This window comes from Gorilla gorilla, chromosome 2 (assembly GCF_029281585.2).
Source record: "Gorilla gorilla gorilla isolate KB3781 chromosome 2, NHGRI_mGorGor1-v2.1_pri, whole genome shotgun sequence".
Classification (NCBI taxonomy): domain Eukaryota; kingdom Metazoa; phylum Chordata; class Mammalia; order Primates; family Hominidae; genus Gorilla; species Gorilla gorilla.
Window position 1 is genome coordinate 137,685,922 of NC_086017.1, and position 16,971 is coordinate 137,702,892.

The 16,971-nt window shown below is 53.7% G+C and overlaps 1 protein-coding gene across 1 annotated transcript in view; it reads right to left on the minus strand.

The window, feature by feature from the left end:
* The window catches only part of UROC1 (urocanate hydratase 1), a 36,601-nt gene extending 23,868 nt beyond the window's left edge, over positions 1-12,733 (minus strand). The window contains exons 1-8 of the mRNA XM_004036229.5: positions 12,493-12,733; positions 5,660-5,790; positions 4,576-4,669; positions 3,401-3,460; positions 2,952-3,080; positions 2,727-2,788; positions 927-993; positions 683-826 (exon numbers count right to left, since the gene is read on the minus strand). Coding sequence (XP_004036277.1) covers positions 683-826; positions 927-993; positions 2,727-2,788; positions 2,952-3,080; positions 3,401-3,460; positions 4,576-4,669; positions 5,660-5,790; positions 12,493-12,618 — 813 coding nt within the window. The 5' untranslated portion in view covers positions 12,619-12,733. The remainder of the gene's footprint in view (positions 1-682; positions 827-926; positions 994-2,726; positions 2,789-2,951; positions 3,081-3,400; positions 3,461-4,575; positions 4,670-5,659; positions 5,791-12,492) is intronic.
* Positions 12,734-16,971: the final 4,238 nt, after the last annotated feature.

Genomic DNA, 16,971 nt, shown 5'->3' on the forward strand with positions numbered 1-16,971 from the left:
GCTACAAGAGCTGGTTGTTTAAAAGGTCCAGCACCTCCCTCTCCTCTCCCTGCTCTCCCTCTCTCACCGTGTGACCCACCAGACCCCCTTCACCTTCCACCATGAGTGGAAGCTTTCTGAGACCTCAACAGAAGCAGATGTGGGCACTATGCTTCATGTACAGCCTGCAGAACTGTCAAACAAACCTCATTTCTTTATAAATTAGCCTCAGGTGTTCCTTTATAGAAACTCAAATAACTAAGATGATGCGGCCACTGAGGGAAAGCTGCCTGCACTCACCTCTATGGAGGGTGACCTCTCTGCCTCCCCACCTGTTCAAGGTGGGGAGTCTATGAGTTCATTTATTCACACACATTCATTCCCTCCCATCTGTATTCCAGGGATGTGGTGGGATACGGGAAAGCTATACCCATAAATAGACGGTCAGAGTTTTGTGGTCAGAGTTTTGTGGGAGGGCAGTCGACAGGCATTGCCCATGCAGGGTGATGGGCACTTTGAAGGCAGGAAGCTTATGCCGCCCATGGGAACCCACCCAGTGAGGTCCAGTGGGGCTTTGTGGAGGAGGCAAGGGTGGCCTGGGCAAGGAAGGATGAGAAGGGGGGTCTGTGGTGTAAGTGATCCGGGAGGAAGAAGGGAGGGAGGGAGGCAGGCAGGAGCGAAGGCCAGGAGCCCCCCAGCTCACCTCTGCTATCACACCGATGCACCCCACGATGACTGCGGCCTTGGCCTGAGCCCCACTCATTCCGCCGAGCCCAGAGGTGACAAAGACCTTCCCAGCCAAGTCCTCGATGCCCAGGTACCGACGTGCAGCATTCAACACGGTGAGCTGCAGGGAGAAAAGGTGGGGGCTCACTGCCCACTCCCAGCCCGCCCCCTCCACCCCCCATGCTGGGAAGCCCACAGCCAGGCGTGGCCCCATCTCTCACCACAGTGCCGTGAACGATTCCCTGGGGACCGATGTAGCAGTAGCTACCTGCTGTCATCTGGCCGTACCTGACCACAGGGAGAGAAGCCAAGCCCAGGGCTCAGCCAGTGCCAGGCCCAGGTCCTCCCAGCCACTCCTTTTAGGAAGTTGAAAATTAGTATTTAACTACCCAATAGGCATTAATATATTCTCCTTCACATAAAATAGAGAGAGAGAGCACAGAGAACACAAGAAGGCTATGGACACCCTTGTCCCTTCTCACCTTCCAGACATTTTACAAGAAGATTTTGTTCTGTTAAAAACTGTAGTGTAATTGGTGAAGAATTGTTTTGGGGAATATTTGGCTGTATTGACTCCAGCTGAACGTGTGCAGCATGCCCACACTACATGCTTACGCCAGGCAGAGACACACACAAGGATGTTCATCGCAACTTTAGGTGCAAGGGCCAAGACCTGAAGCTGCTGAGATGCCCCTCCACTGGAGAGGAGAGAAGTGAGCGGCGGAAACACCACACAGCAGAGAGGGACAGGGCCCTGCACTGTGCCCATGGAAGCAAGCCAGATTGGGAGGCAAAAGGGTTAAATAAATTAGTGCAATTGAACATTGCAGGTAAAGGAAGAATACATGAGATCTGCTTCCTGAAATGCAGCAATCTCCTAGCTCTCTTGTGAAGGTGGGAAAGGCAAGGCACAGAGGCCGGCTCGAATGGTCTAACCACCTAAATTGCCAAGCCCACATGCATAGAAAGTGTTTGGAAGAACACAGGAAACACTGTCAACTGGAGAATCTAGGATGTGAGAGGGATCTCCTTTTCAGTCTAGCTCCATTTATAATGCTTGATGAAATACTTTGCATTGCCGGCCACCGTGGCTCATGCCTGTAATCCCAGCACTTTGGAAGGCGGAGGTGGGCGGATCAACTGAGGTCAGAGGTTCGAGACCAGCCTGGCCAACATGGTGAAACCCCATCTCTACTAAAAATACAAAAAACTAGCTGGCCGTGGTAGTACATGCCTGTAATCCCAGCTACTTGGGAGGCTGAGGCAGGAGAATCACTTGAACCTAGGAGGCGGAGGTTGCAGTGAGCCAAGATCACACCATTGCACTCCAGCCTGGGCAACAAGAGCAAAACTCCATCTCAAAAAGGAAAGAAAAAGAAATAGTTTGCATTACCTCTATAACAAATGAAAAGCTTTCATTCCCTGAGAGGGGCTGTGCGAGACCTCTCTGGGGCACTGGCCACATTCTGTGCCTAATGGTTTTGGTTGCACAGATGCACACTTTGTCAGAACCCAAAATGTGGTGCACATAAGATGTGTGCATCTTATTACATGCAAGTTTCACCTCAAAAGAAAAAAAAACGTAAACAAACGTTGAATTCCCATCAGTAATATTTTCAATTGACTTTGAGATGCATAAAAAAAAAAAAACAAGTTGAATGGATGGATAGACAGAGGGACAGATAGCCACATGATAAAGTGAGTATGGTAAGTAGGACATTCATCACAGAAATTCGGTGGTATTCACTGTAAATTCGGTCAATTTTCGTATGTTTGAAATTATTCATAATAAAATGTGGAAAAAGGCAGGATCTAAAATTGTAGGTTCTCTTGCATTCAAGAATATAAAATTTGTAAGCATATACATAAAACTACTAGGGAATATGTAAAAATAAAATTAATTATGCTACAGTTCTGTGACTATGTCTTTCAAAACTTGTATTTAATATCACCATTTTGCTTTATAATGACCCATGGCTAACGGGGAAACACGGTGTAAACAGACTGAAATAGTGACTTACATTGTAACCCCCAAGGCAAAGAGCTTCTCATACTCCGTCCGGGAGGAGTAGTTGGGAATGACCTGGAGAAAAGGATGGGGGCAGACAGAGGGGCTGAGGGCTTGGAGGGCGAGCACAGAGCCCTGGGGATGATGCACAGTGTTGGGGCACTGGGCTTTCTTTCCAGCATCTGCACCCTCTCTTTGGAGCCCTGGGCAGGTGCTGTGCCAGCTGCTGGGGACCCACCATCCCATTGGTGATGACGAGCCGTGGGGCACTGCGGCTGCTGGGAAAGAGGCCAAGTGGGTGCCCACTGTACATGACCAAAGTCTGCTCCTCTGTCATCTTCGACAAGTAGAACATGGTCAGCCAGAACTGGGGGAAGAGCAGAGCGTGGGGATTCTGTCAACAGAAGCAGCACCCCACACCCAGCCCCACACCACCGTCCACTCCTGGACAGCTCCCGCAGGCCCCCAGGTCTCCATTCCACTCCAGTGGCCCTGGTGCCTCCCTCAACACCACCTCGCCCATTCCTATAACCTGAAATTTCCCCACACAATCTCCAATGCTGGAGCCTTAGGCACCAGGGAGGCAGAGGCCTGCATCCTGAGCTGTGGGTTTGTAAGCTCCTAGGCCAGAGGACCAGACTAGAGGAAAGGCCAGGGGTGGGGACGAGGCCACATGGTGTGCAGTACCTGAGCCCAGTTGCTGAACACCTGCCCATTTCCTCCGTAGGTCACCAGCTCCTGGGGAAACTGAGGAAGACACGGGGTCATCTGAGATGAGGGCCTGGGAAGGGCCTATGGATTTGCAGACAGGGAGAGAAAGGGCCCCCATCCCCTGGGGGCCCAATGGGGCAAGGAGAGAAGCCAGAAGGGTGAGGCCTAGGGACGGACACATCTGCAAGAACACCGGCCCCAGCTGCGACTGGAGCAAGGGTTCAGCTTGGGGTCAGGGGCAGATCTGGGTCTGGTATCACTCTGGGAACTCAGCCTGGGGTCAAAGGCAGGGTTGATCTGTGATCAGGGTCTGGGGCCAGGGCCACAGTTTAGGGCGTTCCCACCTACTAGGCGAAGTGGTCACATTCTGGCAACATATCACCCCCAAGGAATGCAGGGACACACCCCAGAGGCATTCCATTCTCAAATATGGGCAGCTGCTCTATAGACTGGCTCAGGGTGCCCGAGACAGGCACATGGGGCCAGATCCATGCTACCCAATATGGTGGCCACCAGTCATGAGTGGCTTTTCAGCTCTGCTCCTTGCATAGATACACCCCTGATTTCAAAGGCTCAGGATGAAAAACAATGTAAAATATCTCATTAATAATGTTTATATAGATTACATGTTAAAATAATAATATTTTGGATCTGGGCATGGTGGCAGGTGCCTGTAGTCCCAGCTACCCAGGAGGCTGAGGTGGGAGGATCACTTGAGCCCCGGAGGTTGAGGTTGCAGTGAGCCAAGATCAAGCCACTATACTCCAGCCTGGGCCACAGAGCGAGACCCTGTCTCTCTAAAAAAAAAAAAAAAAAAAAAAGTAAAAAAATAATATTTTTGATATATCAGGATGAATAAAATATAGTGTAAATTTGTTTATTTTTACTTTTTCATATGGCTGCTAGAATATTTAAAATTAGACGTGTATCCACTGCAGCCACAGTGACGTCCTGGTTTTGAGGCCGTACTATAGACACGGATGCAACCACTGGGGGAAGCCGAGGGAAGGGCCAGGGACCTCTCTTACTAGCTTTACAACTTTCTGTGAATCTATAATTGTCTCAAAATTAAGAGCTTAAAAGCATGACACGTGTGTCTCGTGTTCTGTTTCTGCTGGACGGTGCTGGGCCTCGGTTTCCCTGGCTATTACCTGGGCCACGGCAGGATCCAGGTTGTTCATAATCATGTGCATGATGGCGGCAGCCACTTTCGTCTGGCAGGGGTACTGCTCAATCGGGTAGGCCCTGCAAGGGAAAGCCCAACCACCAGGCTGCCCTTCCCGCCAAAGCACAGCATCTAGCCTGGCCCCGCCCAGCCCCTGGCCGCTCAGGCAAGGATAGCCGGACACGGGGCCTGCAGAACTAGCTAGGAACGTACGGTGGGGGCTCCAGAGCCACTAGGGCTGAGGGAGGTGGCGTTCAGGCCCCAACCCACCCTGCTCTCCCTCCCCACTTGGCACACTCCACCTGGGAGACAGCTGCTGGCAAAGCAGAACTGATGGCTGCTCTCCAGAAGCCTCTCCCTCTGGGTAAGCAGAGTTTATTCATTTGTTCTTTCATTCATTCAACAAACACTTTTGGGCACCAATTCTCCAGCAGGTGCCAGGCCCGGAGGTACTGGCTGGAGTGAGGAACGTGGCTCCTACTTTAAAGGGAACAACCCTGGGATGACTCAAGGCAAGCCTGGGCCGCTGGCACCTTCAAGAACAATGAACTGCAGAAATGCAGACTCGAAGCTCCACCCCAGAACTGCTGGGTCTGAAATTGGGGTGAAGCCTGGCAGCCCGTGTTCCCACAAGGCCTCCAGGGGTGCTGTGCACACTGTGGTTTGAGACCCTTATCGAGATCGTGAGGTATTTGAAGTCACTGCCAGAGCTCCCCAAAGCTCTCCCTGCCCTCTGGCAGAAAAACAAGCCATGGTTTTTAAAAGGGGTTTTGTATACAGTTTGTCTCCAGAATTGCACAGGACTGGCTGCTCAGGACAGATGGGCCGGGCCTGGGAGACCTGAGAAGCTGCCCCCATCTTCTGGCAGGCTCAGGGCTGCAGCCAGCGCTGGGCTCCGGCTCCCGAGGCGACGACACAGAATCTTCCCTCCCCTCCCCTGCCCCCTGGTCTGGACAGACTGGGTTTCCCCCTCACTGCCAACTCCCCCCTTGTTCCTGGCCCCCAGCACAGTCCCTTGCGGGAGCTGCCTGCCCCTCGGGTCCCTTTGAAGCTGTACCCACAAGGCTGACCTCATTTCAATGTCGGGGCAAAACCGGTACATGTAGATGTGTCCGTACAGTTGCAGCTCCTGGGCAAACTCTGGGGCCAGCAGCTCCTGGACATCCGGGGGGAAGTAGCGCAGGGCGTTCCTCAGCGCCAGCTGGGGTAGGAGAGCGGAGAGGCAGTGGGGGCTGGGGCTCCAGGCCCGGTGTTCTGAGTCCCCGCGATGGGCCATCCTCCTCCCAAATGGATTTGTCTCTGCTCCACTCAGAAGCCTGTTGCCCACCCAGAGACTGTTCTCACCCCAGGCCCATCTACAGTGTCACCTCCCGCAGAAAGCCTTCCCTGATTGCCCCCTCCTGCCGCTTTCATGAAGGCAGACTGATCCCTCTCTCTTCTTGCTTACGGTGAACCATCTCCTGTTCTGGGGATGGCGCTGCTTACCCCCAGGCAGGCACCAGAGAGGGGCCTGCCTGAGGCTTGTGGCTACGGTGTAGAATGCAGAAGCTCCAGGGTGGAAAGTAGACCCCACATGGCCTTAAGTACCCTGTGCAAGTGCAAGCACATATAAGAAAAAGCTGTCAAAAGCAACATATATTTTACACACACACATGAACTCTTTTGATCGTGAGCCACAGGAAGCAATTCCTATGGCTACCCAGATACATACACCCATACTCCATGCAACAAGACAACCTTCCCACGTGGGTTCTAATACATCCATCCTCTTCTAACTCCTTTCATTTCACTTTCAAGTCAATACTGCTGCACCTCCTAAACTGATTTCGCAGCCTGCTGGTAGGTGGTAGCTGCAGCCTGAGACCACTATCCTCGCTATTCTAAAGGCAGTGCCAGCCTCAGCCTCGGGGCTTGATGGGACATTTTACTCACGTGCTAGACAAGGAGGACCTCTTTCATAATCAGTTGTGTCAAATGCATTAGAAACATTGTTCAGATAATTACATAGCTCAAAAAGTACAACAAAGGTTCTGTGAAAATTAGTGAATTTAAAATCATGTCAGTTGATGGAAATGACTCGGCCATTCTTAAAGGTGAAATGTGTAAGAAGCTCAATCTGTTCTGAAATGAAGCACAAACTTGTGCCCTAAGCAAAGGAGATTCCGGCAATTTTTCCAAATCCGAAATACAGCCCCAAAGCTCTGTCTGCCACATTTTCCCCTTGTATAAAATTTCCATTTGCTAACCATTGAATTTTTCTTTATTGCTGAAATTCAGTAATTTAGCCTAGATATGTCTTCATGCTGATTATTCTATATCAAGGGTTTTTTTTTCTTTCCAGGATAAACTGTCTTTTTATCTGCAATTTCATGTTTTTATTTAGTTCATGAAAGTTGTCTTCTATTTTTGTTTAATACTTCATCCTCTGTATCTAGAGTTACCTAATAGGCATGCAGTAAATATTCTTTTAAGTGGGGAAAAAAGGCTCACTCTCACTGGCCTGGATTTAATCCTCCATGCCTTGGAATGGAGGCAGCTCTCCACATTAAAACAAGACAATGGGGCTCACACAGGTCGTGTGACCTGCCAAGGCCCTGCAACAGGACTGTGGGTGGCCTGGAGGGAGGCCCAGTGCCTCCACCCACCCTGGCAACCTCAGCAGAGGAGGAGTTTCAGGCTGAGCAGTGCCCACTGTTCCCAGGAAGGGCTGTGTGGTGTGATGGGGCCCACAGCTTCCTGATGACCACGGAACAATGGGCACTGCGGCACTGCATCCAGCTCCCTCCAGAAGGAGCACGGCGCTCCCAGGATTTTTATATGTTTATGCTACGAAAAATATAAGGCTAGGCGTGGTGGCTAATGCCTGTAATCCCAGCACTTTGGGAGACCAAGGTAGGAGGATCACTTGAGGCCAGGAGTTCCAGACCAGCCTGGGTAACATAGGGAGACCCCCATCTCTACGAAAAATAAAAAATTGCCAGGCATGGTGCATATGCCTGTGGTCCCAGCTACTCGGGAGGCTGAGGTAGGAAGATTGCTTGAGCCCAGGTGTTTGAGGTTACAGTGACCTATGATCACGTTGCTGCACTCCAGCTTGGACAAAACTAGACCCCGTCTCTAAAATGTATACATATATATATATATAAAACGAACTTTTCAAACATGTAAACATAAACCAGGATAGTCTTGTATGTAATAGTTGTGCCAAAAAATGAGGCTTACAAGACACACTAAGAAAGCAAAGAGCAAGCATGATTCAACATCACTACACTTGCACTATTTCTTGATCGCAGTCCAGTAAAACCCACTTCAGATTTCTGATCTCTGGAACTGCAGGAGAATAAATATGTGTTGTTTTAAGCCACTACACTTGTGGCAATTTATTACAGCAGACATGGGAAGCTAATACAGGCAGTAACAGAACTCTGCCTCAGGCATCAGGGCACCTGTGCCAGGCGCACGCCTGTCCTGCATGGTGGCTGAGCACCGAAATGAAAGGATGCCAGCCTGCAGCGTTGTTCAGCCCACAGAGCAGGGTGTGTGTGTGTGTGTGTGTATGTGTGTGTGTGTGTGTGTGTGTTCAGCCTAGGACTTACTTTCATTCTAACCTGGCAGTCAGCTTGTGGGGCAGTAGCTCACTTTTAAACCTCACCCATCTGAAAGTTTCTGACTGTCACTATTTCTGCCAGAAACCATGGCCACTATCCAAATGGCTTGGCTTCATTTGAGTCACTCCTGTTCCTGCACCCCGCTAGTGCAGCCTTCATCAGGGTCCCCGCCAGCTCTAGGCCGAGGATACGTTGACAGCCAGGAGCTGCAGCCAGGCTTCCTTCTCCACATCTGTGCACACTGCCTCCTGGGTGCGGACAGCGCTCTGGGCTGCATGGGCTGCAGTGGCTCTGCGAGGCTGCTGTGGCACAGGCCTGCCACATGGCACATGCACATTGCCGCTCTCTGACTGCCCTTTCCCCATCTGTAAAGTGGGCATAATAACAGTACCCACCTCAGAGGACTGCCTTGGAGACTCAATGAATTGAGGTACTTAGAACAGCCCCTGGCACACCTAAGTGTGTGCGAGTGCCCAGCTGTCAAAACTGTCATCTCCCACACTCGTGGGCCTCCATGCTGCCCATTCTTTCTTCCAGCTGGGCCTCTGCCCACCCCATCCCTCTGGGACCTCCATAGAAGCCTCTATACTCTGTGGGGGGCATAGTTAAGCAGCAGGTATGCCCCTATTCAGAAACTTTCATGGGCTCCCTATTACCCATTTGATAAGGCCATGCTGTTCCTGGCATTTAGAGTCCTCCATCAGCCGGCTGGGTCTGGCTCTCCAAGCTCAATACCAAGCCCCTGCCTGCACAGAACCTCCTTCACCCTGACACACCTCAGACAGCTCCGTCTCCACATCTGTGCACACTGCCTCCCCTTGTCTCCAAATGGCCTTTCTTCTTTTCCAGGCTAGGAACGTTGCCTAAGCTGCTATAGCCACCTCTTCCAAGAAGTCCTGTCAAGTTTCTCCTGCTGGCTGAAATCTTATGGGATGTTAGTTAGGGCTCCCAGTACAACTCTTATTCATTCTGCAAACATCTGCTGCTGTCACTGGAGACCTGGAAATGAACCCTGTGGAGTTCTGCCCCTCAAGAAGTTCAGGAGGGGAGTACATTGGTAGTGATGGGGACACACACGCTGGCCATCTTCGGATCTGCTGTTGGATGACTGGCACAGGCGCTGTGGATGGGGTCGATTTGGGGAAAAGGTCACCAGGAGAAACTGCACCTGGGGGTAGGTACTGAGGACGTTTTTAACAGGGGAACTGCTCCAGTCGTGTGACTGAAGTTTCCCTGTGCATGGTGAGAGCTGTGTCGGGCGCATGCTGAGAGTGTCCTGATTAACTTGGCAAAGAAAGGCCCCACTCCAGTCACAGAGCTCCGTTAAAGATGAGCAAAGAATGACACGCACGTTAGTTCATCCAAATAATGAAGCACTATGCAGCCTTTCAAAGACAGGGCCCTCTAAATGCACCAAGAAGGAACAATCTGAAAAAACCTAACGTGTATAGATGCTTCTGCTTGTATTTTTAAGAGGGTTCACAGACGTCTTCTGCACTGCATAGATGCATAGAATGTTTCTGAAATTCTTGAGTAATTTTCAGTAAAGAAAAAGTAGGAGGAAAGTCTATATTTCTTCCTACTTTATTTCATTTGGTCTTCTCCACAACCCCCTGGTGTCATTGTTTTCATCTTCAGCTTACAAATGCCAAAAAATAAGGCCACGGTGACTTCAGAAGGTGAACTGGGGAATTTACACTTTTATACATTCGATTTCTTATCACATAAAATTGTCTTCAAATACATATGTTAAAGATCAACGAAACACATTTAATAGAAAATAGAAGTCAAGCAGCAGGACTCAGGGAGCCGCCCATAGCCCTCAGACCTGCACCCGCTCCTACTCCAAGGGCATCCTGACGTTCAAGCAAAGGACATAACCCAGCAAAGCCCAGGTGGCCACTCCTCCACCTGGAGCCACCTTCTCCCAGCACAAGACACCCCGGGAGCTGATCACAGCCACAGGGAGCTGATCACAGCCACAGGGAGCCGCAGGGGATGTGCAGGCCGCAGGGCCCTCCCTGAGCTCTGGGGTGAAGTTGAGGCATTGGCGCCCAGCAGGGAGGTGACCAAAGGGAAGAAACATTAACAACACCTGGACAACTGGGAGATGGGCCAAGGGGAGCAAAGGGGCAGGACCACCTGCTTGCAATCTGCCCCTGAGTACCCACCACCTACCCGCCCCCGTCCAGGACCCACCACTTACCAGCCTCCCCAGCACCCGACACCTACCCTCCCCTGCCCCCCAGTGCCCACCACCTACCCTCTCCCTGTCTCCCAGCACCCACCACCTACCCTCTCCCTGTCTCCCAGCACCCACCACCTACCCCTTCCACTCCCCAGCACCCACCACCTACCCTCCTCCCATCTGCCCAGCACCCACCACCTACCCTCCCCCTAACCCCCAGCACCAACCACTTACCCTCCCCCTCATCTGCCCAGCACCCACCACCTACCCTCTCCCCAACCCCCAGTGCCCACCACCTACACTCCCCCCACCCCCAGCACCCAACACTTACCCTCCCCCACCCCCAACACCCACCACCTACCCTCCCTGTCCCCCAGCACCTGACACCTACCCTCTCCGCCCCCCAATGTCCACCACCTACCCTCCCTGTCCCCAAGTGCCTGTCATCTACCATCCTCCTGTCCCCCAGCGCCTACCACCTACCCACCCCCTCCTCACCCCAGCACCCACCACCTATCCTCCCAACTCCCAGCACCCACCACCTACTGTCCCCTGCCCCCCAGCGCCCACCACCTACCCACCCCCTCATCACCCCAGCACCCACCACCTAATGTCCCCCACCCCCCAGTGCCCACCACCTACCCATCCCCTTGTCATCCCAGCACCCACCACCTACCTTCCCCCTCGTCCCCCAGCACCCACCAACTAGCCTCCTCCCACCCCCAGCACCCACCACCTACCCTCCCTCCACCCCCCAGTGCCCACCACCTACCCTCACCCTCATCACCCAGCACCCACCACCTACCATCCCCCCACCCCCCAGTGCCCACCACCTACCCTCCCCCTCATCACCCCAGCACCCACCACCTACCCTCACCCTCATCACCCAGCACCCACCACCTATCATCCCCCCACCCCAGAACTCACCACCTACCCTCCCCCCACCCCAGGACCCACCACCTACCCTCCCCCCACCCCAACACCCACCACCTACCCTCCCCCCACCCCAGCACTCACCGCCTACCCTCCCACCCCCAGTGCCCACCACCTACCCTCCCCCCTCCCCCCCAGTGCCCACCACCTGCCCTACCCTGCTGGCCCCTCCCCCATTTCCCTTTCCCTCCAGCACCTGCTCCACCTGCCCCCAGTGCCCCACTCCCACAAGGACCCCCAGCATCCTCCTAGCCCCCCAACTCCCCTCCACCCCCACACCCACCAACCTGCTTCCCCTTTCCCCCTTCCCCAGCGCCAGCTCTGCCCTGAGCGACCCCTACTGTCCCCACTGTGTCCTGTTAGGCCTCTGTGGGTGGCTCCAGAAAAGTCCAGGGGGCTCCGGTGCAAAGGGCAGCCATCTTTATCTGGGGAGGCAGGATTCCTCTTTTAATCTTTATGCTTGTTTGCAGTTTCCACTTCTGTACTGTTTCTGAAATTCTTGAGTAGTTTCCAGTAAAAAGTAGGAGGAAAGTCTATATAACCATGTCACCTACTTTATTTCATTACTCTTCTCCACAACCCCCTGGTGTCACCATTTTCATCTCAAGCTGACAAATGACAAAAGGGAGGTTCCCAGACAGGGCACCACTGGCAAGCGTGCACCATCCGTGGACTGCTTTGCTGTTAGATGAGGGGATACTGGCCCCAGCCCATCTTTCCCTAGCAACTGCCTGCCGGCTACAGGGTTCAGCCACGCAGCTGCACGTTCTCCAGAGATTTGCGGGACGGACATTTGCAAATGAAAATAAGAGCTGACCTGTGTGCCAACGTTCTGAGTGTTGGGGCGGACCCGGTGCTTGGTGTGGGACACTTCACACCCGCCCAAGGCCTCCTCCCACTGGAGGTGGCCAAAGTGCCACCACTGACCAGCTGCTGACCTTGAGCCTCAGGGTCCTCATCTGTAAACAGGCACGGCGATCCTGCACCCAAGGGCGGCTGCACCCAAGAGACAGAGTCCACCGTGCATTGCACCCGCACAGGCTGGAGCCCCTGGAGTCCAGGGTGGGCGGCTGAGCAGCTCCCACCGAGAGGGCAGGAAGCCTGGGTGCTCACTATGGACCACCTGGAGGATGCCTAGAGGCCAAGGCCTCCGGAGCACGGGCCCACTGCTTACCTGTTTCTCCGCAGGGCTGAGGCCGGGGGTCCTGACTGGGGCATGGGGCACCCCAGCCTGGCGTCCCCGGTTCTCTGGGAGGGGCCGCAGGGGCAGGCCAGAGCACAGCGCCTGGAGGCTGGACATGTGTGACTGAGATGGAGGCAGAGGCCAGCACTGTGGGGAGGCCAGGAAGAGACTGGGCAGATAGGGCCCAGCAGGGCGGGGACCTCTAGCCCCAGGGCCACCTCCTCCAGCCTCTCATTGGGCACCTGGCCTGTGCAGGGAGCCATGTGCAGGTCGGAGGGTCACTGGCCTCAGGTAGGGCACTTGCAGCGCTGACCTGGGGAGGACAGTGCTCTGCGGGAGGGCAGGCTTCACAATGGGGAGGGGGGCTGGGCTCACTTCCCCTTCCAGGAGGGCTGTGCTGTCCGGGACAGCTTTAGGGGGTGGGTGGGGCTCTAATGCTGGGGTGTGCTGTGGCAGCCCTCTGGCACACCACACCAAACATTTGATGTGGGGATCTGCATCTTGATGATGAGGAGATGGGGAGCCATGTGACACTGAACCGGACACAGAGTGTAGATCCCCTCCTCCTGCTACCTCCTGCTGGGGGGTGGGGTGACAGGTGGAGCGGGAGCCCCCAGCAGCAGGTGTGCCCTCCTTGGCTCCCCACTGGAGGGCTGGGTGACAGGTGCAGTGGGGGCCCTCAGTGGCAAGTGTGCCCTCTTCAGCTCTCGCTGGGGGGCACACCACTCTACCCCCTCCCAAAGCTCTTTTTGAAGGACCTGCCTGAGGGATGACCCTCATCCCCAAATCTGTTAACAACTCTGCCAGAAAGCACTCTTCATGAGCCCTATGCTATGGATGGAGAAACCAAGGCCCGGGTCTCCCTCACACAGCCAAGAAGTGGCCGAAGCTGAATTCCAGCAGTCCAGGGGAAGCAACACACCTGGATGTACCCAGTGCAGAGCCTGACCAGCCCTGTGGCCTTTGGCCATGTCCTGTCCACACAAGTGGGTGTCGATGGACAGCTCGGCTGCAAGGCGGCAGAGTGCCATTAGGCAAGCCCCAGTGCAGGGCCCGCACGTGGAAGCCCAGCTGCCTTCTGAGTGCTTGCTCCTCTGAGAGCATCCTGTGGGTCAGCCCTGAGGGGTTCGTTGCCCCCATTTTAAGGATGAAGAAACAGGTGGAGAGAGGAATGGGACTTGCCCAAGGTTACACAGCCAGTCATGGGGGGAGCTGAGATTGGAGCCCTGAGGACCCAGAAGTCTGGCTCTAGCACCCTCCCATCCACGCTGGCCCTTTTGCAGCACAGGGAGGGCGCCCTTAATGGGGGCGATGTGAGACTGTGATAGAATAAGAAACAGGCTTTGGTCTCTTCCCTGTTCCTGCCACAAAGCTCCTGAGGCCCTGGTAGATGGAAACTCTAGGAGAATCTTTTGTTCTAACGTTTGATCTTTGACCCTGGTTCCTGACACAGAGCTCCTAAAGCTGTTGGAATTTCCTGGGTGACAGGAGCGGAGCTCTTTTGTTCTACCGAGGGGACTCTTGGCAGATCCCTGATATCCTCAGGATTGGGGCTGGTTGACAAGGGAACCAACCTGTGATTAGAGGGTTGGAACTTTCAGCAGCCCCCTGACTTTGGGGAGGAGAGAGAAGCTGAAGGCTGAGTTGATCACCAAAGGCCAATGATTTAGTCAGTCGTGTAGGTCATGAAGCCTCCCTAAAAACCCAAAAGGACAGGGTTCAGAAGAGCTTCCCAACAGCTGAGCACAGGCAGATTCCTGGAGAGGGGCATGCCCAGAGAAGGCACAGAAGCTCTGTGCATCTTCCCCACACCTCATCCTGGGCATCTTGTCCATCTGGCTGTTCATCTATATTCTTCGTAATGTCCTTTATAAGAAACCAGTACACATCAATAATAAAGGGTTTCTCTGAGTTTTGTGAGCCACAATAGCAAATTAAATGAACCCTGGAAACCCCAGTTTATAGCCAGACTGTGGTCAGAACCACAGTCCACAGACCACAACCTGTGCTTGCAGCATCTGAAGTTGGGGGCGATCTTGTGGGACTGAGCCCTAAACCTGTGGGATCTCTTGCCATCCCCAGCAGGTGGTGTCTGAGTTGAGCTGACTGGGACACCTAGCTGGAGGAGACACCCAGCTGAAAAGCTGGCTGCTGGAAAAAGCCCACGTGTACTTTGGTGACTGGGGCGTGTTGTGTTGTGTGAATGAAGGAGAAGGTTTGTTCTCATACTGGGCCTGTGGCATCTCTGCTCCTCACCAGCCAGGGCCACCTGGGACAGAGCATGCAGAAAGGTGCTCAGGCTTAAGCATCCCACACTCAATCCTTCTTATGACAGGTGCTGTTGCAGGCCCTGGGAACAGAGTGCACAAGACAGAAGTTGTGCAGCCTGGACGCCAGCGGCCAGCACCTTCGGCTGTCTTCTCAAGGGTGTCTTCTGGTGACCCTGAGTGTCTTCTTCCCACTCAGAGGGCAGCTGGAAGGGATGGAGAATTAGCAGCCACTCCCCACCTGCCCAGGGAACAGCCCCTAAGCACCCAGGTCCCTTGCTCCTCAGGGTGGGGAGATTGTACCTCGGTCAGTTGCTTCCCCTGCCCAGCTCACTATGCACTCCCCAACAGACAGACCCTTAACAAACTGCACCGAGACCTGGTCTCAGGGCCCGCTGCACAGGACACCCCGTGTCTCATGGCTCAAGAGCAGCCAGAAATCCAGCAGGTTTTCTGAAATCTCCTGAGTTTTAAACATCAGCAACCAATTTGTGAAAAGGTGAACGTTGTGCAGAAGTCGTGTGGATGGCGTCCATGTCACATCCCCACTGGGCTACCGCAGTGTGGTTCTGCAAGATCTTAGCACTGGGGGAAAGTGGGTAAAGGGGACATGGGATCTTTCTTCCTTACAACTGCACACAAATCTAGTGACCCCAAAATAGTTTAATTAAAAGCAAACAAACATTGCCTAACTATTTAAAAGCACAAAGATCTTGGCTGCACATGGTGGCTCATGCCTGTAATCCTAGCATTTTGGGAGGCTGAGGCGGGAGGATAACCTGAGGTCAGGAGTCCAAGACCAGCTTGGGCAATATGGCGAAACCCCGTCTCTACTAAAAAGACAAAATTAGCCGGGCATGGTGGTGGGCACCTGTAATCTGGCTACTTGAGAGGCTGAGGCAGGAGAATTGCTTGAACCCAGGAGGCGGAGGTTGCAGTGAGCCGAGACTGCGCCACTTCACTCCAGTCTAGGCAAAAGATCAAAAAAAAAAAAAAAAAAGAGAGAATGAAGATCTCACAGAAGTTAAATATGGCAGACTGCTAGTTTCAAACAACCCTGGCTACATCACTCTCTAGCTGTGTCCTTGGGTAAGTTACTGAGCCTCTCATTGCCTCAGTTTCCTCATCTGTAAAATGAAAGTCTATTATATACCTCATAGGATGCATCTGAGGATCACATGAGATAACACACATGAAGGGCTTAGAATAGTGCCTTGCACAGAATACGTGCCAGACAAGAGGAAGTATTATTTTTCTAACGGTTTCCTCCATGAAAAAAAGAAGCATCATCTCTCACAGAGACAGCTCTGGCTCCTCTCCTGGCCTCCACCTCCTCCCTGCCTCCCACAGAGCAGCAGAGGTGTCATCTGTGATTCAGCTGTTCTTCAGGGACGGCTTCCCTCTGTGCTTAGAAAAACCCACCCGTGGGATCTGGACTCCCTGTCTGCCTCTCTGACTTCACCCATTCACTCTCGCCCACTCCAGAACCTCCCTGCTGTTCCTGGGACAGGCGGTGGTGGTTCTAAAACATGCCCGAAAATTCCTGGGCACTGCTGGTGGGTGTGGCCCCACTCCTGAGTCTGGTCCAGCCTCAGCGATTTTTGGGTAACCAACAAAAGGCAGCCTCAGGCCAGGTCAGAAAATGGCCACACAGCCAGGCTCTGTGGGAGCAGCACACCGGGCCCCAGGCCGGAGGGTGCCCCGAGGATGTCTGGAGGCCAGAGGGTGGCCCAAGGAGACCCCCAGACTGGAGGGTGCCCCCAGGAGGACCCCAGGCCAGAGGGTGCCCCGAGGGCTGGAGGGTGCCCCAGGAGGCCCCCAGAATGAAGGGTGCCCTGAGGGGATCCTTGGATCACTGCCCAGCAGAGCTCCCAGACGGACACCACCTGCCAGTGTCAGCCAGTGCGACACTGGGCCTGGGTGAGCCTCCCAGTGATGCAGTGCCAGCTGCCTTCTGACTGTGGCAGCCTGAGGCTCCCATGAGCACTCAGCCAAGCCCATGCCCCAATTCCCAATACACAAAATTGTGAGCAAAATTTAAATGGTTGTCTTAAGCGGCCAAATTTTAGGGCAGTTTGTTACCTAGCAACAGCAACTGGAACATCACCTCAGGGCCTTTGCAATGGTACCTGCTGGCTTCTGCTCCCTGGAGTCACATCTCTGCTCCAATGCCACCTCCCCAAGGTCTGCCCCGGCACCCTCC